This window comes from Anguilla anguilla, chromosome 9 (assembly GCF_013347855.1).
Source record: "Anguilla anguilla isolate fAngAng1 chromosome 9, fAngAng1.pri, whole genome shotgun sequence".
Lineage (NCBI taxonomy): Eukaryota > Metazoa > Chordata > Actinopteri > Anguilliformes > Anguillidae > Anguilla > Anguilla anguilla.
The window spans coordinates 27,233,097-27,258,285 of record NC_049209.1 but is presented as its reverse complement, the minus strand read 5'-3'; the positions used below and the strand labels follow the sequence as shown (position 1 = coordinate 27,258,285).

General features: G+C 42.8%; 1 protein-coding gene across 2 annotated transcripts; it reads left to right on the top strand.

Annotated features, from left to right (window-relative positions):
• Window positions 1-881: 881 nt before the first annotated feature.
• On the top strand, window positions 882-24,912 carry LOC118236778 (phosphatidylinositol transfer protein alpha isoform). 2 transcript variants are annotated; one of them, XM_035435403.1, is made up of 12 exons: window positions 882-1,055; window positions 8,771-8,801; window positions 15,249-15,394; window positions 15,611-15,702; window positions 16,555-16,562; window positions 17,248-17,322; window positions 18,189-18,272; window positions 18,989-19,066; window positions 19,369-19,479; window positions 20,428-20,550; window positions 20,882-20,947; window positions 22,155-24,912. In XM_035435403.1, the coding sequence occupies exons 1-11, from the start codon at window positions 1,039-1,041 to the stop codon at window positions 20,927-20,929; spliced, it is 813 nt and encodes a 270-aa protein (XP_035291294.1). In that variant the 5' UTR covers window positions 882-1,038; the 3' UTR covers window positions 20,930-20,947; window positions 22,155-24,912. The 2 variants fall into 2 exon arrangements, with proteins under 2 accessions (XP_035291294.1, XP_035291293.1); XM_035435402.1 differs by having other exon boundaries at window positions 887-1,055; window positions 21,398-24,912.
• The last annotated feature ends 277 nt before the right edge of the window (window positions 24,913-25,189 follow it).

Genomic DNA, 25,189 nt, shown 5'->3' with positions numbered 1-25,189 from the left:
AAACCAAAAAGAGGCCATATTCCATGGTTTGCATTTAATTACTACTCAAGATGTAGGCTACATTGTATTCATTTTACTCTGTTAGTCTTAGCGAACTATTATTTCCCGTGTGTACACATAGCCATAGCTACACATAGCCTATATCTTATTTTAAAAATAAAAATAAAACAAAAGCAAAAAGACAATGCAAATTTGGTGAGACTCATCCATGGTTCAGTAAATCTATTTACCGATGACCATTTTTAAAACAGCTGGAATGTCTGTAACGGGCGGAACAATAACCAGCTTGATTATAATGGTATTGTCTGTCTTCACGTTAAATTCGTCGTGTAAAAAAGACAACATGTTGCAATGGAAGTTATACTGTTTGCAAGCGTATAGACGCTTGCTCTGGTCTAGTAATCGGAATCCCCGTGATTTTAGCCATTATACTGGATTATACTGCCATTATACATTTGAATTTCAATATGAGTGAGGAAGGAATTAAATAACATGCTGTCTTGAAGAGCAGCATCAAAATGGATAACATACTTCACGGTAGAATATAGGCCTACAGATGTGCTTTTTGTACAGGCTTGATTATCGTCACTTTACGCGACTCAGTGGCACAATAAGAATGTCCCTTGAAAGCAAAGATGTAACCTAGTTCTCTAATCCCAGATTTATTCTGCAATCTAATTTAATCTTGAGGAAAGAGTCATTTTATTGACGTGGTACACCAATGTCATATTATGAGGAACTCCGGTCGGTGGCCGGTGTCTGCAGATGGTCTTTCCCAAGATTTTGTGAGACGATCAACCCGTTACTTGACGTCACACTCACCATGTCATGACACAGTGGTCGTGGTTGCCGCGACGACGCCGCGCCCCCTTCGGCCCCGATCAGGAAGTGAATTTAAGGAAAATAGAAAACCCGACCGAGAATGTGACAGAAGGGAGAGAGGAGGGAGAGAGATAGACAGACGGAGGGGTTGCCGCCTGTTTGGATCCTTATTGCCGTATATTTGAACTAGCAGTAAATTACGACAGATCTGCAAGAATGCTCATTAAAGAATTGTAAGTATTCTACCAGATTATTATTTTGCATTATTTTCATTGAAATCAATTTTATGAAAACAAGCAACATAACATTAGCTAGCATTATTGACATTTATGCAGCTCGACAGATTGCAATCCAGAAAACTGAAAACGAATACAGCTTGGTAAAGCTATGGCGACATTATAAACTTGACCTGGCTAGTGGCTGTGCGTGTTTCCAGAAATGGTCTGTGCTGATGTCATTCAAGGATTCTCGCGCAAAACCGTTAGCTTACCGGCGAGTTAAGTGTCATTGTTGTCTAATTATCGTGTATAATGATATGTACATTCGTCTCATCTGTTTCACAAACGGCTTTCAACTTGAGGTAAAGAGATAAGCATTGCGTGCCGACATCCATCCTCACTGCGACGCATCAGTGTTATTGTAGCACCGCGGTGAAGGTGAACCCCAACTGGATAAAGCCCGTGGAACGTTTTGAAATGAAATGGCGCTCGTGTGTTCTTGTTTCACATTCCTCTGGATTTTTGTGTTCGTGCATTAAAAAGCAATTCTTGTGTCATTAAGAAATGACAGCGAAAACGAGACGCATTTCAGCGACTCAACATGTTTTAGTGTAGGCTATACGTGTGTAATTTGAACGCGTGTTTGATTGGTCAGCCAATAACCAAGCAATGATACGCCTGTAATACCAACGCAGGACTTGCTTGGTGACTAACAAGCTGTTGTCTTTACTAGCTATATTTGTCGAACATTTTTTGCATTGCATTGTATATTTCTTGATTTGTATCACCTACAACGACTGTGGCAGGCGTAATAACATACTCACTGCATAGCCTGAACATGGTTGCAGGCAACGAAGGGCATTGCTTACGGTTTAGTACAGGTTGTGAATTTAATGACAGCTCCCGTATAGGCCTCGTAAATTGGGTACGAAAAAGGAGTAGCTTACAGCTGGCAGATGAATGTTGGCCACACAACGTCAACTGAGCCGTCGCCGATCTTATGTAACCGTTCACCGGGAGCGCAGAAATGCTGGCTTTGAGCCGGTGCCTGGTGAATTAGATTTTTCTTGGTCTTATTATCGCCATAGTGATGGCGAGGATAGCTCTAATAAATGCACACTCATCTCTCCCCTGGCGTTTTTAATGCATGAGTCAGACCGTTAAAAACGGGTATATCGGGAAATCATAGACCTGCACTTAAAAAAAAAAATCTATTTATATAATCATTCATACAATGGTTATCATTATCAGTAATTTACACCTATCCAATAGTTTCTCCCGTTTCACGCTGAAATTAGATGACAATGAAATGGGTATTAGGCTGCCTGTTTGTTTTCTTTCTTTTGTTTTTTTACTTTGTGAAGTGAAACATCGCAGAACATGATAATCTGTATACTGGACTATTAGTGGGAGATTAAAATTATGAAATCCACAAGATTGCAATAATCCAATCATTTCAATTAGTCCAATTATACAATCGTTCGTCGCGCAGATAAGGACTATCAATACACATAGGTTTGTTTACTCGACCCCTTCGTATTACATGCACTGCCTGTGTGAAAAACCAGTTACAATGAGGAGCGCGTAAAAACAGGTGATGAGTTTTGACTTTTTGAGTTAAAAACATTTCTTTAAAGATCACATTTAAAGGATCAGCCTGTTCCTGCACAATGTATTATTATTTAAGCCCGTTGTACCTACTTGAGCTTAAACATACAATTACATATTTCAACAAACCAGAAGCATTTATATATAATTTATATATGTATGTATGTTAAACAGAGAGAGAGACATCTCAGAGCAATTTTATTCACTTTGAACTGTTTTAACTGTCTTCACTTATACTATTGTGCATTTATTGTTTTTGCACATATTGTTTTTACATCTTATGATGCAATTACACAAAATTCTGTACAATTCTACCCTCACTTAGAGCAATTATGCCTGAAAAGAAATAATCTAATTAGTATAAAATAAAATATAAAGTTATACAGTTTTTTTTTTGCTTGTTCCTTCCAATAGCCATAAGGTTTTGAAATGAGAGTTACATTTGTGTTCATGTGGTATATTTTATGTTTTGTATTGTGAATGGTTTTAAGGAATGAAAGCAGCAACCAAATGAATTTCCCTATATGGAAAATGAAGTAGCCTATGAATTCACATCATTGTTAAGAAAAACCCTTGTATGCTATGTACTATAGTATGTAATACATACATGCATAGAATATGCACAAAAAATGAGAGAATTTTCCAAATTAAATGCAAGAAGTAATATACATGTGGAGCCTTCCCAAAGGGGAGGAGCCTAATTGGACTACACCGGCCCCTGTTTACTCAGGGGAAAAGCCTCTGAAACTATTGCTGCGTTCCAGACAAAGTCGGATGTGGGAAGTTCCGACCTGATTTTTCCTACTTCCGACCGCAAAGCGTTCCAGTAACCTGAGCTCGGAAAGATGGCGTTTAAGGAAAAAAAATGGCTGAATCGGAGAAGCTAATGCTTGTTAGTGATTAACCGTGTGGTTACACACCAATTTTACTCAGCTGTGTATTTTAATATCTTAAAACTGTCTTGAGACAATTGTTTACCATTCACAATGTAGTTCGCCATGCATGCCACCATGTCTGCGTGAAGTCATGTGACACCTCAGAAGTCTGGGTTTTTGAATTCTGCACAATTTTCCTAGTTAGAAATGTTTTCACAAACGATTCTGCACAAATACTGTCTCCTGAAATAAACCAGGCGACCAACACGGATGTGGATTATAACCTCACTATACATGGATCCGAAGAGACCCAGTATAACACACCATCATAAGAAACAGAGAATTTTTAGTATGAACTAGACTGTTGGTTGTACGTGGGAATATTTTAAATGTTTGTCCAACATGTTACGGTGACCTAAGATCCTTCACTGAAAAACCAAAAGCACCGCTCGGTTACAGCCTGCTGTTGGAGCTTCCCTGGAGCATACTGCTTGTTGGCTGCTTAAATTCTGTTCACTGCACCTTTTTGGTCTAATGTGTTGAGCTTTGCCATGTCCTAGTGTTCACCGCAAAGAGTTAACACGTGAATGTTCAGCACAGGCTGCGATATCACTCCTGGAAAAGCGATAAGAGCGTGGTTACTTCCCTTGGCTGCCAGACCGTGGCAAATTGTAAATCATAAGGAGAGGCCATGGAAGGTCATTGTTTGAAACCTACAGAGGGCCTAAGCCAGATGCAAATTCACACGTTTAATGCTGAAGTTGAATTTGTATTGTGGTCTCCTTTTTGCTCTTCAATTCAACTTGTCTGGTAATTGATACAATACTCCACTCAGTGGACTCAAATAACCTTTTCCTGATTGGATCTTGAACCTCAACCACAAGACTACAGAGTCAAACCCCAGATAGTGAAATAATGCATAAATATCTGAAGGTCACCGTTGGTGCCAGGAAAGAAGTGAATCGTAAAAGCGAAAATGACCCAACAAACAGTTTGATGATCCCAGATGAACTTTATTTTTTACATGAGGAAGGTAATATTTCAGTCAGTTGAAGTTCTGAATCACAGGTAAAATGCTGCTGGGTCTTGACTTGGCATAATATCACTTGCAAAAATGTATATGCAAAATGTCAGCTCGTCAAGTTATTGTGGATGCAAGCAAATAGTAGGATAATAATGAATGCTGAACTAAAAACACTATTGCCTCCTCCTACTGAATGGTCATGCTTGGAAACACTCTAAATCCCCCATCCTTAGGGAAGAATTATGGAAAATATATTGAAATAAAATATATTAAGAAGACGTTGACATTATATAATCCAGTGATGGTGAAATGTATTTATCACTATATTTTCAAAACAGCCCACACATTCACAGTATATTCTGGGACACACTATGTTTCATTTCCATAAAGCCTCTGCTAACCAATTGCACCCTGGTGTGTTTTCTTTCCAGCCTGTACCATTAAATGTCCTGAAAAGTTTGCATACAGTACATGCTTTAAAATGTTTGTTGAGCAGGTAGCTTGGTTTTTGTGTTCAGAGATGCATTTTTGCAACATGACTGTGTGTAAGCATGGCTTCAGCAAGGAAGTCATCTCATTGTCATATGGCAAGCCCTGAGTTAACATTCACAAGCATGTAAAAAGACCTTGTTTGGAGGGCTAACAAGAAAACAACTGAAAACAGTGAACGTGGATACAGTAGAAGATGTAATCTAGGACAGGGGTGTCAAACTCCAGTCTTGGAGAGCTGCAGTACAGTTTCTCTGGGTTTTTGTGGTTTCTCTTCAATCGAAAGCCAGTGTAGGCCTCGGAAACATCCTGTGTGGACACTTTAGCAAATCAGATATTCAAATACCTCACTTGAGTATTGAAGCATGCCAAAAATCAACAGACTTCGTGGCTCTCCCTGACTGGAGTTAGACACCGCTGTTCTGAGTAATTTATTCTGATTTATTTTACTTCTGCGCCTTTCCCAAAGACAAACTGTCCTGTTGTCCTTAAATATCCCTAAATGTCCTGTCTCAGTCATTCAGTGTGATTATTAGTTTGACTGAGAGCCTGCAGATTGCTTGTGGTTCGGAGCAGCATTCCACTGATTGATGTGACCGTGACGTGAGAACACTCAACCTTGGGTCGGGTTCTTGGGTTCCTACATAGTGACAGAAGTACTGCAGTTGTTACATGTTTAAAGGGTAGACTGTTGCTGGTATTGTCCTGGGGGGAGGGGCTGTGGATAGACCTGTTGTGTATGCACAGTTCACTGGCGTGACGAATGGAGATTTGCGGAGGAGAAGTAATCCTGTCAGAATGCAGCCTGTAGGCATGGTGGGGGAATGGGATATCAACAAACCAGTCAGTCGGTATCAAATGCTTAAGTAGAAGAAACAACTGTATTAGGCCGAGATTCTAGCACAGAGTTCTGGGAGGACGAATGGGGCAAGCTAGGCTGTTGTTTATCTTAAGCAAATATACAACCCAAAGGCAGATAAAAGAAAAATAACGTGCAATTTTGTGTAATTTTATTATGTGAGAGTGATTGTCTGTATATTAAGGTTCAATATATATATATATATATATATATATATATATATCAGTGTCAATGCATATATATCAGGAAAAATGTATACAATGCTATCATAAGTATTTGGACAGTGGCACAGTTTTTATTTATTTGGCTCTGTAGTCCAGCACATTGGATTTAAAATAAAACAATGAATATGAGATTAAAGTGCAGACTGTCAGCTTTAATTTGCAGGCATTTACATCCATATCAACCCCTCTGTTTTTGGAGGACCAAAGGTAATTGGACAATTGGCTGCTCACAAGATGGCTGCTGTTTCTTGACAAGCTGTGTGTTGTTGCATCATTATTGACATTTGTGGTCTGTTGTGGCTGTCTCTTGACATGAGGACAAGATAAGTGTCAGTGCTAGTAAAGCAGGCCATAATGGGGTGGAAAAATCGGAATAAAATGATCAGTGATGTAGCTGAAACATTTGTAATGTCAAAATGAACAGTGTGGTACATTGCTAAGAAGCAAGAATGCACTGGTGAGCTCCACAATAGCAAACAACCTGTTACACCACAGAAGACCACTGTAGTGGATGACACAAAAATGCTTTCAGTTTTTCTTTTCAACTGTTGAAAAGATCAAGAACACTCTCCAGAATGTAGGCATAGATGTCTCAAATACAAAAATAAAGAGAAGACTATACAAGCATAACCTCAGAGGGTTGACTACAAGATGCGGACCACTGGAAAGCCTCAGGAACTGAATGGTCAGGTTAAAGTTAGAAAAAAGTACAAAGACTACCATTCTGGAACAAACTCTTATGGACAGAAGAGATGAGTATTAACGCGTGCCAAAGAGATGAAAAGAGAGAAGTGTGAAAAAAGAAAGGAACTGCCCATGATACAAATACCCCCCCCCCCCCCCCCCCCCACCCCCCGCCCCTGTCATCTGTGAATTATTGTAGAGGAAGTGTTATGGCTTGGGCATGTATGGCTGTCACAGGAACTGGTTCACTTGTCTTTATTGATGATGTGATTGCTGATGGCAGCAGAAAGATGGATTCCATAGTGAACAAAATTGCAGCAGGTCAATTACCCCACACTGTTAAAGCAACCAAGGAGATTTTCAAAAATATAAACAAATCTGAAATTGTGGAGTACAGAGCCTAATCAACAAAAAATGTATTTGTCCCAAGTATTATGGTGCTCACTATATATATATATATATATATATATATATATATATATATACACACACACATACATACAAGATTCAATGTATATATATCGAAAATGATGTATATACAGTGAGCTCCATAATGTTTGGGACGAAGAAATTTTTTTTGATTGGGCTCTGTACTCCACAGTTCTAGATTTGTAATCGAAAGAAGAAAAGATTTGCTGCGACCCTGCTTGTAATGATGCTTCTGTGTTGCATGAATGCAGTGCTGCAACAAATCCTTTCTTCTTTGGATTCTTAGCTTTCACGCTCAATTTGTTAGCAGCTGCAAAGATGCTTCTCAGGTCTGTAGATACCATTTGTAAGCATTACAAGATTTGTAATCAAACAATTCACGTGATTAAAATGCACATTCTCAGCTTTTATTTATAAACTTTGCTTTAGAGAAGTAGGTGTGAGATCATTGTCTTGCTGTAGGATGAAGTGCCGTCCAATGAGTTTGGAGGATTTTGCTTGAACTTGAGAAGATGCTTCTGTGCAATTCAGAATTCGCTGGTGTCTCTCCAGCTTCTTCCACTGCCTCTCTCTTCCTGCACGAGGCCTGCAGTCAGCACTGACGCAGCAGGCAGGCCTCCGGGCTCCTCTTACACCAATATCTGTTTTAATAAAATATTCAGGGCGGTGAGAATGGGAGCGGGCACAGATTAATTACCCCGTGTGTGGCAGCTCAAAGGGGGAACTGAACAACGGCTTTAATTGGTTTCTGGGGTGCGGGGCTTTTCAGGATGTGCCCTCCGCCTCGGCGTGGGCTTTCACGGTAATGACATCGAGCCCGCCTCCCCGCCGCTGTTCGGCGATCAGACCGCCAAGGTCGGCTTCACGTGGTTTACACTTCACAGTATTCTGAAGCTGAAATAAGTCCAGAAAATTGGACCTGATAACACACATTGCAAGGTCAATGAAATAGTGAAACAGTTGAGTGATTTTTTTCATTCCTGTCCTTGATTGGAAGGGCGGTTTCCTTATTTATTTGTCTTCTTGAATGCTCCAGACTAGCTTAGAAGCAGTCAAAACCTATTCTTGCCCTGCTTCTCAGAGGCTTCTGAGATTCCCTGTTATCCTGTGTTTGGAACTAGTGTTATCTGGCTCTGGGTTACACAGATGACAAAAATTTGGTTATGGTGCTGTAATTCATGGTTGCATTTTAGGCAGTTACCCAACACTCTTATCCTGAGTGCCTTAAACAACTTATATTCTTTCCACTTACAGTGTGTTTATACAGCCAGATATATACGGAAACATTTCAGGTTAAATACTGTGATTCAGGGTACTATGGCAGGGCCCCAGCTTGGGGTTGAACCTGCTGTCGCAGAGTTACAAGCCTTGTTGTCTAACCATCATGCATCTGTGCCGCCTTAATGATGGAAATGCTGCACGCTGGTCCTGGAAGTGGAGATTGCCCTGCCCTGCCCCTGCTCTGTGTGTTTCTGATTGGCTGTGTGATAATAGGTTGTTGTCTGTAATCTCTCCCTCTCTGTCTCTCTCTCTTCCAGTCGAGTGATCCTGCCCATTTCGGTGGAGGAGGTAAGTGCTGATTTTGTGTTTCTCTGTGTCCTCCTTGGTCGTGTTATTCACGTCAGTCACTTCATCTTTATGGCTGCAGGGCTGAATTCCTACTCTCACAATCCACAGGCTAGACTAGCTTTTTTCGTGGTTTCAATACAAAGGCACAATGCATTCTTAATGCTTAGAATAATTTGTCCATTTATATTATATTTGTAGTAAACTCATGTGTTTTGGTGTTGTTTCCTAATGTTACAGCAGACTGGAATAGGCTGTGGGATTGAATGTGGGTTTGAGTGTATGTGTGTGTGCGCGTGTGGGGGTGCATATAAATACATAAATGTATATGTATATGTGTGGATGTTTGTAAGTGCAAGTACATATGATTGTACCTATAAGCACAAGTTTGTGTGTGTGTGTGTGCACATATGCATATGAAAATGTGTGTTATCTTTTTAGGTGCAAGAACATATGATTGTGCCTGTAAGCGCAAGTGTATGTGTGTGTGTGTGTGTGTGTGTGTGTATGTGTTTGTAAGCCCAGTCGAGTCTGTAGGTGTGTTTGTTTGCCTGTGTGTGTGTGGCGTACTGGCAGCTAGGACAGCGTGTAGCTGCGCTGACTCACTCCATTCCGTGCTACATTTAGTGCCCTCACCCTGGGCTCTGCGTGTGCTGCCTTCTCTCAACTATGCAACCCAAGGTCTCCAGAGAACCTGTCGCTGGAAGGCTGTGTAATGTCTGGTGACACTGTCAGCTGCCTTTGTGGAGATGTATTTGTGACATGGACAGACAGTAATAACACTGATGGGCAACATTAATGGCACCCGGTGCCATTAACTAGTGCTATGTACTGTAGTTGCATCGCATTCACGGATTGGCTGCAAAATCTGCTTACTGTAAATGTTCAACAATAAAATGTGCAACCCAAAACAAACCCAATTTGGTGCTTAGAAGTCATTATCTGATACAGTATAAAAACCTAATACGGCACAATGCCACAGATATTCTGTGGAGGAAATATGCTTAAATATATAATTTAATGTTGTACAGCCAAAATACTGGCAAAATAACATGAGTAGTTTATCGTGAGACAGGTGTTTAGAAATAATAAGCTAATGCCGCGTAAGAACATAGCACTGGAAAAATACCACAAATGTTACTGAGTGAAAGAGGTGCTCAGAAATCTGCCACAGAGTTGCACAGTGGTTATTTGGTGAATAACTTTAAACAGTTAAAGTAGCAAACTAGTAATCGTATTACCTTTAAGCTACATTGGTAAGCAAGCTTGCTGGTAACCTAATAATAATCAGTCATCAAATTTAATTTGTATTACTTACGTAATTATGACTGATGATGTTTATTTAAGGACCTGCTAATGACAACTGTTATAATGAAAAATATCAGGATGAAATGCGAATTATAGAGGCAAGAGCTTGCTGTTGTAGCAGTCTTGTGCTGAGTAAAAACAGTAGATGATCTTTGGTTTTTCAGCAGAGAACTGGCAAATTTACACACCATGCACTTTCCCCTTCTAATCATGTACTATCAGCGCTCCCAAAAGCACATTAATTAATTACCATCTTCTTGAGTATTCTTGTAGTATAGACAATACTGTGTAATAATGCCAAATATTTATCTTTGAGAGTTAAACAGGAAGAAAATCCAAGTCCTTTTGCAGCAGCTAAGAAGTTTCAGGTGTGATTCCCAGTGGTGGCACTCTAATTGTAACCTCAAGCAAGGATTTCACCTGAATTGCTTCAGTCAAGAACAGCTGTACACATGGACAGCTATACTCTTTGCATCAAAACCATAGAAATTACAATATACTGCTAAACTGCATTTTCTGAAGAAAATCAGGTGCAAGTGTATCCAACCAGCAATTCAAGTTGAGCCTACTGGCTCTGAGCAGCTTTGTCACCAACCTCTCCACAACAAATCCTCAGCATTTGTTATTTTCTTTGGTAACAATGAAAATCTGTGCTTCTTCCAGAACGTCTTTTCACTGATCCCCACGTGTACAGAAATCTTAAAGACGTATTTAACTTGGCCGGTGCTTTTATGCAGCACACACTATTTTTACTGCCCATTCAAACGCTCGGTCTCAGCTGGGGCATTGTGGGAACAGAGCCTAGGGCAGCTCCAGGGAATTGCTGCTCTTTCGTACCCATAACTGAAAATCCCCTTAACCCCTGAGTCCTGACCACAAATTTACCAACCACCAATCTATAATCTATAAGTCATTGTCTGCAGTTTTTGCAGTTGATTAAAGTAATATGCTTGATTAAGCATGCACTAAATTTGATTAGTTTCTGTTGCCAGTTTCCCAAAGTACAAACAATATTTGTCTGATTTATATTACATTTTAGAAATTTAGCAGATGCTGTTATTCAGACAGACTTGCACAGCTTACTCTTTTTTACTTGCAATCCATTTATATGGTCCATTTATATACCCAAGTAATTCAGGTTAAATGCTATGCTCAAGGGTACAATGGCAGGAATCAAACTTGCAACCTCTGAGTTACAAGCCTAATGCTGCACTGCTGCTCTCAAAAAGATATCCCAAAATAAAACTGCTGATGAAAATAATCTATTGTGGTGTATCCAAATATTTTATGGAAGTTGTCTTAGAGGATCACATTAAGACATGTACTGCGGTGTCACTGTCGGTTCCTCAGTGGAAGAACAGTTGGGAGAAGCCATTGGAAGCATCTAATGCTTCCTGTCGTGAATCAGCCTTTCAGGCAGCCAGTTAGCTGGCCAGCTTTTCACATTGCTGGCAAGTCAGGCTGTCAGGCATCAGCTCCGAATGCCTGTAAATTAGGGAGTCGTCTGGCTGCTAAATGAGTCAAATAATCAGCCAGTCAGTCACCCAGTCATTCAGCAAGCCAACCTGCCAGTAAATCAGTCAGACAGCTGGTCAGTTAACCATCCGCCCAGCCAGTTCACCAGCCAGTTCACCTGTCATTCAGGCAGCATGGTCAGTGCAGAAGAAATGAGCAGAACTGGCTTAAACGCTAGTGAGTGGCAGCCTGGCTGTTGTCTGACAGGGCAGCCTCAGGGCGGGCACTGGGGAGGTGGAAGATGACAGACCGCAGCGATGTGCAGGAGAGATAAGCTGGACTCTAATCCCTCCCACAGTCCCTCTGCAGACCGATAGCTGTCAGATGGCTGTGCTCCAGATTCCAGCCCTCCCTCCACACTCTGCCTGCAACGATGCCCTGCTCGGAAAACAGAATTCACCATCTCGCAGAGACGTAGGCAGACTACTGAACAGAGGGAATGCAAAAAGCTGCAGCAGTGCATGATGTGTGTGTCTGTGTGTGTGTGCCTGTGTGTGTTTGTGTGGAGGACTGTGGAGGAGAGGTGAAAGACCATAGGTTCCTGCCCTGGCTGGTCCTGAGGGGATTTGGTGTGTGAGTTCCTCTGATTTCCTCTCCGCTCTCCTCCTCCTCTCTCTGCTCGCTCGCGCACAGCGGCGAGCTCTGCTGCATTAACGCTAGCGTGCCATTGTGACGCGAGGAGGCGGGTTTTCCCCACAGCTTGCGTGACGCGTGAGGGTAGTCGTGAGCGGCTCTGAGCACTCTGAATTACCGCCACCGCTTTCATTTCCGCTGTCCTGTGCCGCCCATGCCCTCCAGCGTGACCTGCCCGCGACCCCACGCAACCCTGGGCTGAGGGCGGGGAGGCAGGGAGGCAGGGAGTGTGTGTCCACGGGTGTGTTTGCTTGTTTGTGTGTGTGTGTGTGTGTGTGTGTGTGTGTGTGCGTAGCAGTATGTGGGGGTGGAGCCATGGGGGACAGTGTAGGCAGGGCCCGGTTCTTTTTTGCAAAGCTGGTTCAGGCGCTAGAGGTTTTCTGGCAGGATAATGGGAGTGCTGTTGCGTGAGACACGGGGGTCTTGGGCGTGGCATTGAGCCGTAGCTAAGTGTTGAAACGTTGCAGTGGGAGCGGAGGGCTGTCTGATCTTAGCCTCCAACCTCGTTACAACTAAACTGCTTCTTTTCTTTCTCACTTCTCTCCCGTTCTGTGAATCTCTTTTTCTCTCCGCTCTTCCGCTGTCTCTTCTGTCCATGTTCTCGTTTCTCCCTACGTCTCGTCTGGCACCACATTCCCTGCTGCTTCATCGTTTCTGTCACCGGATCGGTGATGCTGCTCTATAAATACAGCGGTTGCTTCCTGCTTCCTGTTCTATGCCCCCCCCCCCACCCTCCTCCCGGCTCTGCATCTAAGTGCTAAAGATGAGATGTACATACAGCTAAAAATACTCTTCCCTGCATCCAGTGGTTTCGTCTCGCTCTCGTGCGTGCCGCAGATGCGCGCACACGCTCGTGAAACACGCAGACAAGCGTGCGCGCGGGCCACGCGACGCCGCCAGACGACCATGTTCCGAAATGAGAGAGAGAGAGAGAGAGAGAGAGAGAGAGAGAGAGAGAGAGAGAGAGAGAGCGAGAGGGAGAGAGAGGGAGAGAGAGACAGAGAGGGAGAGGGAGAGCAAGAGAGAGAGAGAGGGAGAGCGAGAGAGAGAGAGAGAGAGAGACAGAGAGGGAGAGCAAGAGAGAGAGAGAGGGAGAGCGAGAGAGAGAGAGAGTGAGAGCGAGAGAGAGAGCGGGGGAGGGAGAGAGAGAGAGATTTGAGCCAATTTGGACTAAGCTGAAAGAAGGAGAGCTGCAGGAAGGGCTTGAGGGACAGAAAACGCAACTGGGGAGAGAGCGAACGAGGGAGAAAGAGACTCGTGGAACGGGGTGAAATGTGATGTGATGTACCGTTTCCCCCACCCTGCTTGCACCGTTCAGCACCGCGCCGTGTTTATCGTTGGTGCGGTGACGATGCCAGAGCCGGAGGAGGTGCTGACAGTCTGCCAGGGCATCTTGCTGATGGGTAGAGTGGCAGGGAAATGCGGCCGCTCTGCCAAACGGTGATGTAGGTGCAGCCGCGCTGACCTTGTGGCCCTCGTGCACTAGAATTCCACAGCTCATATCTATGCCGCTCGATGACAGTTGGGCACTGAGCTGCAGCTCATGCCGATACCCTGATTTCTTGGGTGAAAGTGTAATGTAATGATAAGAGATACTGGGCAAAGTGGTTGCAGGTTTGATTCCCAAGTGGGACAAATTAACTGTATGTGACAAAAAAATCAAGATGGATAAGAACATATGCTAAATTCACTGTGGAGTATGCGGGGACTTTCCTCCTAAACTCCTTTCAATGGGGTGATTGGAAGGCACATTAGTGTTGCCACTGCTGACTGTGGCCTGCAGCCCTGCAAAGCGATGCATAAGTTTCCATATAGTGCTCCATGGTGTTTTTCCTTCTCTTTCTCTCCCTGTCATTCCTACAATGAGGCTCTTGACAAAGTCTTATCACATGGTTTAGCATGGTCCTTATAATTTCTCATATGTCGAAACTTAACTTTTATTCCTGCTGTTATAATTGTATATATAAAACTACTATGAGTATGATTTCAGAAAACAATATCATAACCTTAGAGGAGCATTACTAAAGGGATACACAACACTGTGACGTATCTGTGCAAGTGAGCATGAGTGAGAGTGATAGAATATGTGTGTGTTTGTGTGTGCGTTTGCATTTATGATTGCCCGGCTGTATGTACTGTGACATAGTAGTATAAAGTGTGTGTGTGTGTGTGTGTGTGTGTGTGTGTGTGCGCGTGTGTGTGCATGCTTGCGTGTGTGTGTGTATGTATGTGTACTGTAAGTGGATGAATGGCCTTTGTGTGTGGTGGATAAATGGTCTTTGAGTGTGGATGTGGGTGCGTTTGGGGGGGAGTGGGGAAGTGATTGTGAGTGTGTAGTACACAGTACATAGTGGATTAAAGGTGATTATGACAGAAATCATTGTGCTGTGGGATGTCGAGTGACAGGAGAGGAGGATGAGGGAAAATAGGAGAAGAATAGCTGGTGAATGAGGAAAGGGAGGATGAATATGGCAGGGGAGCAAGGAAAGCATTTTTATAGCCTACATAAAGACATTGCTAGGCTCCATAAAGATATTTTGGTAGCTTGCATGAATACATTTTGTAGCCTACATAAAGACACTCTGCTAGCCTTCATAAATACATTTTACTAACCTACATACATGTAAAGCCATTTTGGTAACCTACATACAGTAAGTACATTTTTGTAGCCTACATGAAGACATTTTGATAGCCTACCTAAAGACATTTTGCTAGCCTACATAAAGACATTTTGCTAGCCTACATAAATACATTTTGCTAGCCTACATAAAGGCATTTTTCTAGCCTACATAAAGACATTTTGGTAGCCTACAGGAAGACATTTTGCTAGCCTACATGAAGACATTTTTGTAGGCTACATAAAGGCATTTTGCTAGCCTGCATAAGACATTTTGCAGTGTAATGGTGTGTGCTGATTGCTCTGACATTGGTAGGAAGAAAGGATGGAGGCATGATTTCCCCCTGTCCTTTCTCTCCTGTCCCAACCTGTCTCAGTACCAAGTGGGGCAGCTGTACTCTGTGGCAGAGGCCAGTAAGAATGAGACGGGGGGTGGAGAGGGGGTGGAGGTGCTGAAGAACGAACCCTATGAGAAAGATGGGGAGAGGGGCCAGTATACACACAAGATCTATCACCTGCAGAGGTAAGTCCTGCACCACTACCTCCATAGGCCACGGTCTCTTGAGCTGTCATGCTCATTACAGTATGTAACGGTTCCTGTTGGTACTTATAATCATGCTGCCAGCTCTTATAATCATGCTGCCAGTGTCTACTTTAAATGGGATCTTCCCCACCTGCCCAAAAAAAGAAAACGGATTCATTAATTTCACAATTTCTCCATCTCTTCTCTTCCCTTCAGCAAAGTGCCGACCTTCGTGCGCATGCTGGCGCCTGCATCAGCCCTCAACATCCACGAGAAGGCCTGGAATGCCTACCCTTACTGTCGCACCGGTGCGTACACACCCCACACCTTATTCCCCAAAACATACACCTCGTACCCAAAACCCGCTCCCTACACCCAAAACGTACGCCTCGCACCCAAAACCCGCTCCCTACACCCAAAACGTACACCTCGCACCCAAAACCCGCTCCCTACACCCAAAACCCACACCCTACACTCCCAAACCTATTCCCTGCACCCCAAAACATATACCCTACATCCCAGTGCACACAACCTACATCTCCATAGGAGAGGACAAACAGGGGACAGGGATCAATAGATTAGGTGAGGAGAGAGAGAAAGCAAGAGAGAGAAAGAGAGAACATGAGAGTGACAGAAAAAAGAGAAAAAGTAAAAGATGGAGAGAGCAAATGCTGTCACTCTACACCCCCCCCCCCCCCTTTCTCTCTCTTTCCCTCCCTCTTTCTCAGTCTCTCTCTCCAGTGTGGGAGACTGTTGAATAATTGACTGTGGCTGTGGGGATAGGAGGAGTGGAGTTACAGCAGAGGGCAGGGCCGTGCTATATAAGGACGCAGTCTGAACACACAGCGCCACTGCTGCACAAGCAGCCAGGCAGAGTTTCAGATTGATGACTGGAGAGATCGATTCAAAGACAGACCAGTTCATGCATGTCCTTTTACTGTTTATGAATATGTATCTGATGATGATATCTATATGTGCTGCGAAAATGCAGTTTGTTATTTGAATGTTTATAACACTGCTAATCATAAACTGAATAAGTACTTAGCATGGTAATACTTCATAAAAGCACTCTGAAGGTTGATGATGTGAAACAGATGATCTGAATGATCTTTCTCTCTCTCTCTCTCTCTCTCTCTCTCTCTTCCCCCCATTCCTTACAGTAATCACCGTAAGTACCCCTCTATTTGTGTATTTTGGCAGACACGTTCATGCATGTGTACACACACACACACACACACACACACGCACACACAAATGCACATCTGCACCCAAAGTGGCGCTGACATTCTCTTCTTTCAGAAACACTCTCATAAGAACGCATATCCTCATTCATATTCTGTCTTTCTGTCACACGCGCACACACACACACACACACATACCTACAGTCAGTCACAAAGGCTGCCTTGCAAACACATGGGCCTCTGAGAAAGAGAAGGAGGTAACTGTACCTGTGCAGGAGAAAGGAGAGAGGGGGGCAGTCGCTACAAATGCAGATTTACTATGTACACAAGCACATACATGTTTGCATGTGTGTGTGTGTGCACATGTGCATAGACTCTGTGTCATATGTGCCTGCCTATAGGCTTTGACTGATTGAGTTTTACTTCTATTCTAGAATATTCCGGAGCACTGTTACCAGAAAAAACGTCCTGTAAACATAAACGCTGTCAGTAGTTTTGGTTTGTCTTGGCTTCATGGGATTTCCCCTGTAATGAAACATACTTTGCTCAAGCCTGTGATAATCTGTGTTTTGTGTTTTCTTCAGGGAAGCAGGGGCCCTGTGCAGGTGCCTGTACGCAAAAATCCTCATTAATGATCCAGCTGTTCTCTTGGTCTCCGCCCTCTTCCTGCAGAATGAGTACATGAAGGACAACTTCCTGATCAAGATAGAGACGTGGCACAAACCTGACATGGGCCATCAGGAGAATGTGAGTGAAAACATGAATGGAAAAAAATTTAATAAAATCTGACCCCACCCCCCCATACCCCCCTCAGCTTTAGTGCCCAGACTTCAAATTCTCACATATCCATATTAGACTATTGTTTTGCAAATTTCATATAACACATTGCTAGTTTCATTCATTCCAACTGCACATCTGTGAATGTGCCTTTTATTTGAACTCTCCATTTTATTATTTTTCATATTTTAAATATATATTTGCTCAGGTGTGTTCATTGAGAGCTCAGTTCTCATATTCAGAAACTTCCTGGCCACATACCTTGACTGCAGGGTGAACCTTTTTTGAACTGTTGTTCACTTTACGTTCTCTCTGTCCTCCTCCTTTTGTGAAGTGCTGAGCGATTGTTGTGCACAGTTTGTTTGACCACTTTGTTCGATTTTTAATTCGGTCTGAGTGAGTTGATTGCATTTTCTGAAAGCATTGTTTTTTCACTGAATTATTTATGGTTTGTGTAATTGCCTGACAAGGCCAATTAGGCTCATTAACAAGAGTTATGCTAGCTCTGTGTCTTCATCTCCTGCTGTGTCTAGAATAGTGTATTTGAACCTGTGTTCAAAATTGTGTGTGTCAGCCTGTGTTCAGCATTGTGTGTGTCTCAGCCTGTGCTTGGAATCTTGTGTGCCTCAGCCTGCGTTTGGCATTGTGTTTGTCTCAGCCTGTGCTCAGCATTGTGTCTGTCTCAGCCTGTGTTCGGTGTTGTGTGTCTCAGCCTGTGTTCAGCATTGTCTCACCCTGCGTTCAGCATTGTGTCTCAGCCTGTGCTCAACCTGTATTTTTTCCTTGATGTGTGTCTAAAGCTTACGCTTGACCACACTCTGTTCTTGCCTGTGCAGGTGCATGGTCTGGACCCTGACACTTGGAAGAAGGTGGATGTGGTCTACATTGACATTGGAGACAGAAGCCAGGTGGAAACAAAGGTGGGCCATTAATCTTACACCTGCAATGATATTGCAGGGAAACAAGGCTCACAAGTACAGTGCATAAATGCCTGTAATGCATCATTGACACAGAGAGCAGAAATAATACAGTGGGAATGAGACAGTTGTGATGTCATCCTACTTAAAGAAAAACAAGGAGCAACTCCACCAATCACAGAATGTTTTGGTAACAACCAGCAAAACATCAACACTGGCAATTGGTGGATATTCTGCTCTAATTACCAGGACATAACCAGAAAGTACCCACCACTCACCATTGGCACTGTTGTACTCCTTGTTACCTATTTAGTCTGTGATTAGTGGAGCTGTGCTGCTGGTGGATTGGTGGCTTGCGGGCATCTGATCGACCAGCAGATGAGACGCCGTCATCCCAACCTGCTAAAACCCTCCCATTCCTGTGCAATTGACTTTAACATCACCCTGTAGGGCAGTTGGCCACTTTCAGCACTGGTGTGGCCCAGATGCCATACCAGACTATTGGGCCTATTTGTGCACTGAAAATGTGCCTTAACAGGATGTGCCACCCAGCAGCCCCCTCTCTGTTCTTCCTATGAGTGAGATGACATCACAATCATCTTACCCCAAGGTTATTATTCCTGAGGGTACCCTGCATATTCGGCCACAGGACAGCGTTTAGGTGATGCAGTGCACGCCCACTGTTGATCTCTCCTCCCCCTTTTCTTCTTTCCCTTTAGGACTACAAGCCAGAGGAGGACCCCTCCAAGTTTAAGTCTGTAAAGACTGGCCGAGGGCCCCTGGGCCCTGACTGGAAGGTATAGAACGCAGTGTATCATTCTTACCTCTTTTATATTTCTCTGCAGTTCATATGGTCTGTATTTCTGGTGTTCATGTAACTTCATAGTAATCTAATACCTGGGGGAATGCCAGACTTAAGACATCTTTGTTTTTTTGGTATTTTAGTCTGAAATTCCCCATGTTGCCTTGCTGTTTTTTTTTACAGTTTGCACTGTACAGTAGTACTTTTACCACTGAATGAAATGTGAACTCGCTGCATTCTTTTTATGTGTCTGTGCCTCACTGTCCTCCTCTGTCTCTCCCATTCCCTTCTGTGCAGAAAGACCTTCCTAAGAAGACAGATTGCCCACACATGTGTGCCTATAAGCTGGTCACTGTCAAGTTTAAATGGTGGGGCTTACAGAACAAAGTGGAGAACTTCATTCAGAAGGCAAGGAAGGGGCGGGACCTCTGTGTGTCTGTCTTGTTGATGCGTGTGCAGCGTTTCCTGTATGAGAACAGACCAAGACCTGCGTTTGTAAAGGTCCTCTGAGTAGGAGTACTGATCCAGGAGGGGTTTTGCCTTTTAGCTCACATTGGATATGGTTAGGATATGGACCAGGGAAGCCTGATGCTAGAGCAGTGATCTTATGCTAAGATACCTTATGAACATGAGCCTAAGTATGTACTGTCCTGTACCTGGAGTTCAGCTGAGGAGTTCCTGTCTTACTGTTCCTCTGTTCTTACAACACTGCTCAGTAGACAGGGCTGTTGAAGAAGCAGATCTCTTTTCTTTCACAGTCCCCCTTTCTCTCCCCCCCACCGCCATCCCAGCCTGTGGGATTTACAGAGCATGAACAGGCATGCAGTACTTCCAACCCGTTTCCAGCATTGTAACCCAAAATTGGAGAACCCTGAAACTGGACTGCAGTCATCCATTTTTGTAGAGTGTACTGACTCGCCTGTAGATTGCGTTAATAAGGAAAGCCTAGCTAAACTGTTCACCTTTCTGGTGTTAATTACGTTAATTAACTGTTCGCATGATGTCATTTGCGACATTTTGATCACATGCTTTGTCTGGCCTCTAGTGGGCAACTGTTTGTATTGCAGTGTGATTTTTTATTTATTTATTTTTTTTGTGTCAATGTTCTCGTATAGCATGGGTCCTCAATCTTATCCAGAAAGGGCCAGTGTGGGTGCAAGCTTTTGTTTCAGCCAAGCAGTAATACACCTGATTCTACTAATCAAGGTCCGTAGCAAAGAACAAAAGCCTGCAGCCACACCGGCGCTTTCTGGATAAGATTGAGAACCCCTGCCTTGTAGTATGTAGGGTACTTTTGGGTTTTCATGGCCCATCTGACTTTGGGCTTTCATTTTCTATTTGCATTTCTCTTTGCAGCAAGAGAAGCGCTTGTTCACCAATTTCCACCGGCAACTGTTCTGTTGGATTGATAAGTGGATTGAATTGACAATGGAAGACATTCGACGCATGGAGGAGGAAACTAGGAAGGAACTAGATGAGGTCTGTGAGTGTGCCCGCGTGTGTTTGTGAGCGTGTGAGAGAGAAAGAATGTGAGAAGACAAAGAGATCTTTATGTTTCATGTACATATAATAGATAAAACGAGATTCCATGGATAGCTACACACACACACACAATTCTTACCCCTCCCCCCCAAAAAAAAGTATATGCATACATCATTTGTACATCACATGTATTGCTACATCTGTTTTATTGGTAATGCAAGTAATACAAGAAACTATTCTCACAAAAATGTAATCTTTCTATTTTTTAATCACGCGGCTTTTTATAATTATGGCTGTGAAGAGCTGGGGTTCTCTTTTGTGTCCCTAGATGCGGGTGAAGGATCCGGTGAAAGGAATGGTGGCCTTGGAAGACTGAGGCTGTCCCCTTGTGACTGTGAGTGCTGCCGCTCGGACTGGTAATCAATGGGGGTTCTGGGAGTTCTGGGGATTGATGGTACACCATTAAGAGTTTGTTTCAAAGTTCAGACGCATTGGCAGTTCAGAAGATTGGGAGTGTTTTTTATGGCTGAGTAATATCCAGTTACACACAGACGCACTGATCCAAACACACACGTACAAACAGCGCTGCGCAAACACACACATGCAGCAACAGTTGTGAAGATTGGGGCTGATTTAATGGCTGGATCTGATCCAATAATACTCACACAAGCACACACACACGTACGCGCGTGAGCGTGCAAACAGACGCACACAAAGGCGCATTTGAAATCTGTGACTCAAATGATATATTATGTGTTAAATTTTTAATTTGTGTTATATTTAAATATTTATAATGGTAAAAGTCTGTCTGTCTGTCTATCTGTCTGTCTGTCTCCCAAACCAGTACCCTAAACACCAGCGGCATTGCCTCAACCACTTTTATTGGCACACCATCTCTGTGAACTTGGTCCCCCCTCTCCCTCTCCTGTGTGGTACAGTCCTCTGTGAGCTGCCTGTCTCCTCTCCTCTCAGCTCAGTGGGTGGAGCCAGGGGTGGGGGGACCACCGACATGGCAAGAGCAAGTGCAAAATAACACACTAAATATGGACTATCACCTGTAATAACTCCTATATATTATCCAAGATGTCAGTTGTTTTAAAAAGAATAGGTTGGCAGAGTCTAAAAATTATTTTGTTTTCACTTAATGGAATATAAATATGTATATGTATGTTGAGAGACAAATTATTATGGGAAATTAATATCAGGGTTTTAAGATTCTTTTCTGTACGTTCCTGTGTGTTATGGACCAAGCTGAATCTTATCAGTGTTTAATTTGAATCATGTTGTGATTTTTCCCCTTGTAGTTTCTTTTTTTGCTGTAATACTAATGTAGTCCCACACTCCCACACAATTTTCGGATTTGAGTTTGTATTTTTTGTTGTTCATTGTCTATCGGAGATAAGCTAATATCCCATGTTTAACGGAATGCCCTCTTTATCTAACTTCTCTCTCCACTGCCCTGCCCTGCCCCCTTAAATTTGCCCTCAGGGGTAACAAGGGGTAGATACAAGTTTTTGGGCCAGGGATATGATGTGTGCTCTGTCTTTTGGTGAAAGAGGTTAGAGAGTGGTCACATCCCTGATTTCGCTCTGTTTTTACAGGGTACTGTTTGCAGTATTGTGAAAGACTTCTCTTCGGATACAAGGAAACACTGTGTGTTGTGTTGTGCTGACCTGCACTCTAATGCTTACTACAGGGTCACTACTGTCCTGCTCTTAATTTTAAAAAAGAAATGTATATCTTGATTGTAATTTTTATTTGGCTGTTTGTGTTTTTGAATTTGTGTAAAGTTTTTGGATTTTTAGTTTCCGTGTTTAGTCCTTTTTGTGATGAACCGTTGCAGTCGTTCAGACTGCCTTACCGACTCCTCTTTCACTTTTTCACCTGTCTTTGTTGACCTCTCCTAATTTAATTTAATTTTTATTTAGCTACAACACATGCAATAAGTGTCTCTATGAATATAACATTCACAGTCCTAAAAGCTTTTTTCCCTCTGCATTTAAAAACATGTGGAAACGATTCTCTCTCTTCATGTGCGATTCCCAGATCCATTTCTCCCCCTCACTCTCTTAGCCTTTTGGGAACAGATATGTATCTCCCACTCACCTCTCCAGGGGCAGCTGACGTGAATCTGTGAAAGATTACAAGAATATCCTATGCAGCAGGACCACAGAAAATCCCAAAATCAGTTGGCCTTAATGCTACAGGTTTGCTCAACTTACCTTCTATTACAAGACTCCATAACGCATTCTGATTGTATGAGAAAATTAAGTTGAGGTTTCTTCTGACCAACTACCATATAGGGCCTATAGTCTGATAATACTTATGCTGTATGGAGTATATTGACAGTTGAAACCATTTATGCTCCAACAGTTGTGACCACTGGGGCTGCAAAGTGGCCCTAAACGCCTTTATACAACTCTGAAGTATAAAGGATTATTTTATTCCACCATAAGCAATAACTCGTCCTCTTGTCTTTGGATCTCTTTGGTCAAATATATAACCACATATATTAAAAATATCTTTTGTGCATATGTATTAAATAGACCAGCATGCTACACTATCAATCCAGAAAGGCTGGGCTGATGAAAACTTCACTCAGAGATATATTTATTTTCAGAACCGACTGCTTTTCTCAGTTTTTTAAACTGTCAGGCACTGAGCTCAGCGTGAAACTGTTCCCATATTGTAATGGTGTCGAGTAGGGGAGTTTGGGTCTGGGTTCATGGCTTGTTGTGTGCGCATGCACGTGTGTTCATGTGTGTGAGAGAGTGCATGGATTACCAGTTCTATGGCTGTGGATTTATTGAAAAGACAGAGGTGAATGGGTGTATCTGTCAGTCGGTCAGTCTGTACATGTGTCCACAGTGGAATGGTGGGATGTTCACACCGCAAATCCAAGATTTCTGTCATTAATCCCCATCCCTCCTCTTCCTCTCAGCTCTGCGCAAATCCATTAGCAATACAATACTGCGATGTCCCCAAAAGCTTACAACCCCAAATTGTCTCACAATGTTGTAAAGAGTAGAAAGTCTATTTATGTAATGATATGGATCCTTTATGAAAAATCTAATAATGGAGATGTATGTACTGAAATGTATATAGTCTATAAATATATGTAGATGAACACATATATAGGTAAAACTGTCCTGCCAAATGAAGAGCACACCTGACACCCAAAAATCCGCCATTCACAATTTTCTCACAGCCATGTTCGGCAGGGACTTTGTGTGAAATGAATTCTGGGAAGGCTGTGTAGCTTTCAGCATGCTACTCTCAATCCAGATAGGCTGGGCTGATCCAAGCTTCACACAGAGATATATTTCTTTCCAGAGCCGACTGCTTTTTCTCGCCGTTGATCTTCACAAATACTAATTGGTCTTTCTACCATTTACTGCTTCATTTTGTCGATTTTTCTGTTGATTTCAGGCCAGATGAAGAGATAGGGCTCCACTGATAGGTGTACCCAATTATACACATGATGCTTTTGGCTATTGATACTCTTTGACAACTCATGAAAGCAGGAAAAAATAGTATTAAGTTGCGATGCTGCAAATAAGACATTTTAATGTCTCTGAAGTATTTTTATTTCTGATGTTAGCCTATCCAAACAAGTTGTCACCTTTAGAACTCTCATTGCATTAGTTTAACAAGAGCTGTTGCACACTGAGAGCTAGAGGCAGAGCTTATTTGGAGAGCAGGCTTTTGCCTTGCTGCAGCCCACACGTTATGCAGGGCACCAAGTTCACTTGCGCTGGCTTCACCCTCACCCAGCCGTGATGTCAGCCTCCCAGCAGGCACTCTGGCGAATGTTTTTGGCAGGACAGTGCATAAATATATTTTTGTTCTGAATGCCGTAGTTACGTCGTCTGACTCTGAACCATTCTGATCTCTCGTATAAAAGGCAGCTCAACCCCCCCTCCAAACCACTTCCTCTGGAAGTGGGTGGGGAAATCACAGAACGGAGGGGGAATTGATACGATTTGAACACTGGATCTACAGTAGGAAGGTGACAGGTGGATATGGTGCATTCTGCACTGCCGGAACTTGTGGAGAAACGTGTGCCGTTCCAGGAAAACACTGTCATTGTCATGAGAAGTATGGCACATTCAGTAACATGGAAAGAATGGTTCAGATGATTCTATAGATGTTGTTGTTAGATTCCCATGCTTTCTAGCTAGGATGATGAATTCCATGATTTTAGAATTCCAAATCATTTTTAAAAATTTTGTTCTTGTGTCATCTGTTTTGTTTTTGTTTCTTTTACTGTGAATTTGTGCCTTTTTGTCATCTTATCTTCCAATAAAGTTATATTGGAGATGTGAAAAAATTAAGAAAATAAAAACAAGTAAAGTCTGATTTTCTGGGATTCTGTTTTGTTGGCTTACACTATATGACCAAAAGTATGTGGATACCCCTTGGTCTGGGGTTTTTTATGGTTTGGTCTCAGCCCATAATTCCCAGGGAAGGCAAATCCTAATGCTATAGCATACAATGACATTCGAGACGATTCGGTGCTTCCCCAATAGTTTGGGGAAGGCCCTTTCCTGTTTCAGCATGGCAGTGCCCCCGAGCACACAGTGAGGTCCATATAGAAATGGTTTTGTTGAGGTCGGTGTGGAAGAACTTTACTGGC

Coding starts and splice junctions, on each gene's coding strand:
- LOC118236778 (XM_035435403.1), top strand. Junction 15,395..15,610: donor AAGATCTATCACCTGCAGAG/GTAAGTCCTGCA, acceptor TCTTCCCTTCAG/CAAAGTGCCGACCTTCGTGC. Junction 20,551..20,881: donor CTAGGAAGGAACTAGATGAG/GTCTGTGAGTGT, acceptor TTGTGTCCCTAG/ATGCGGGTGAAGGATCCGGT.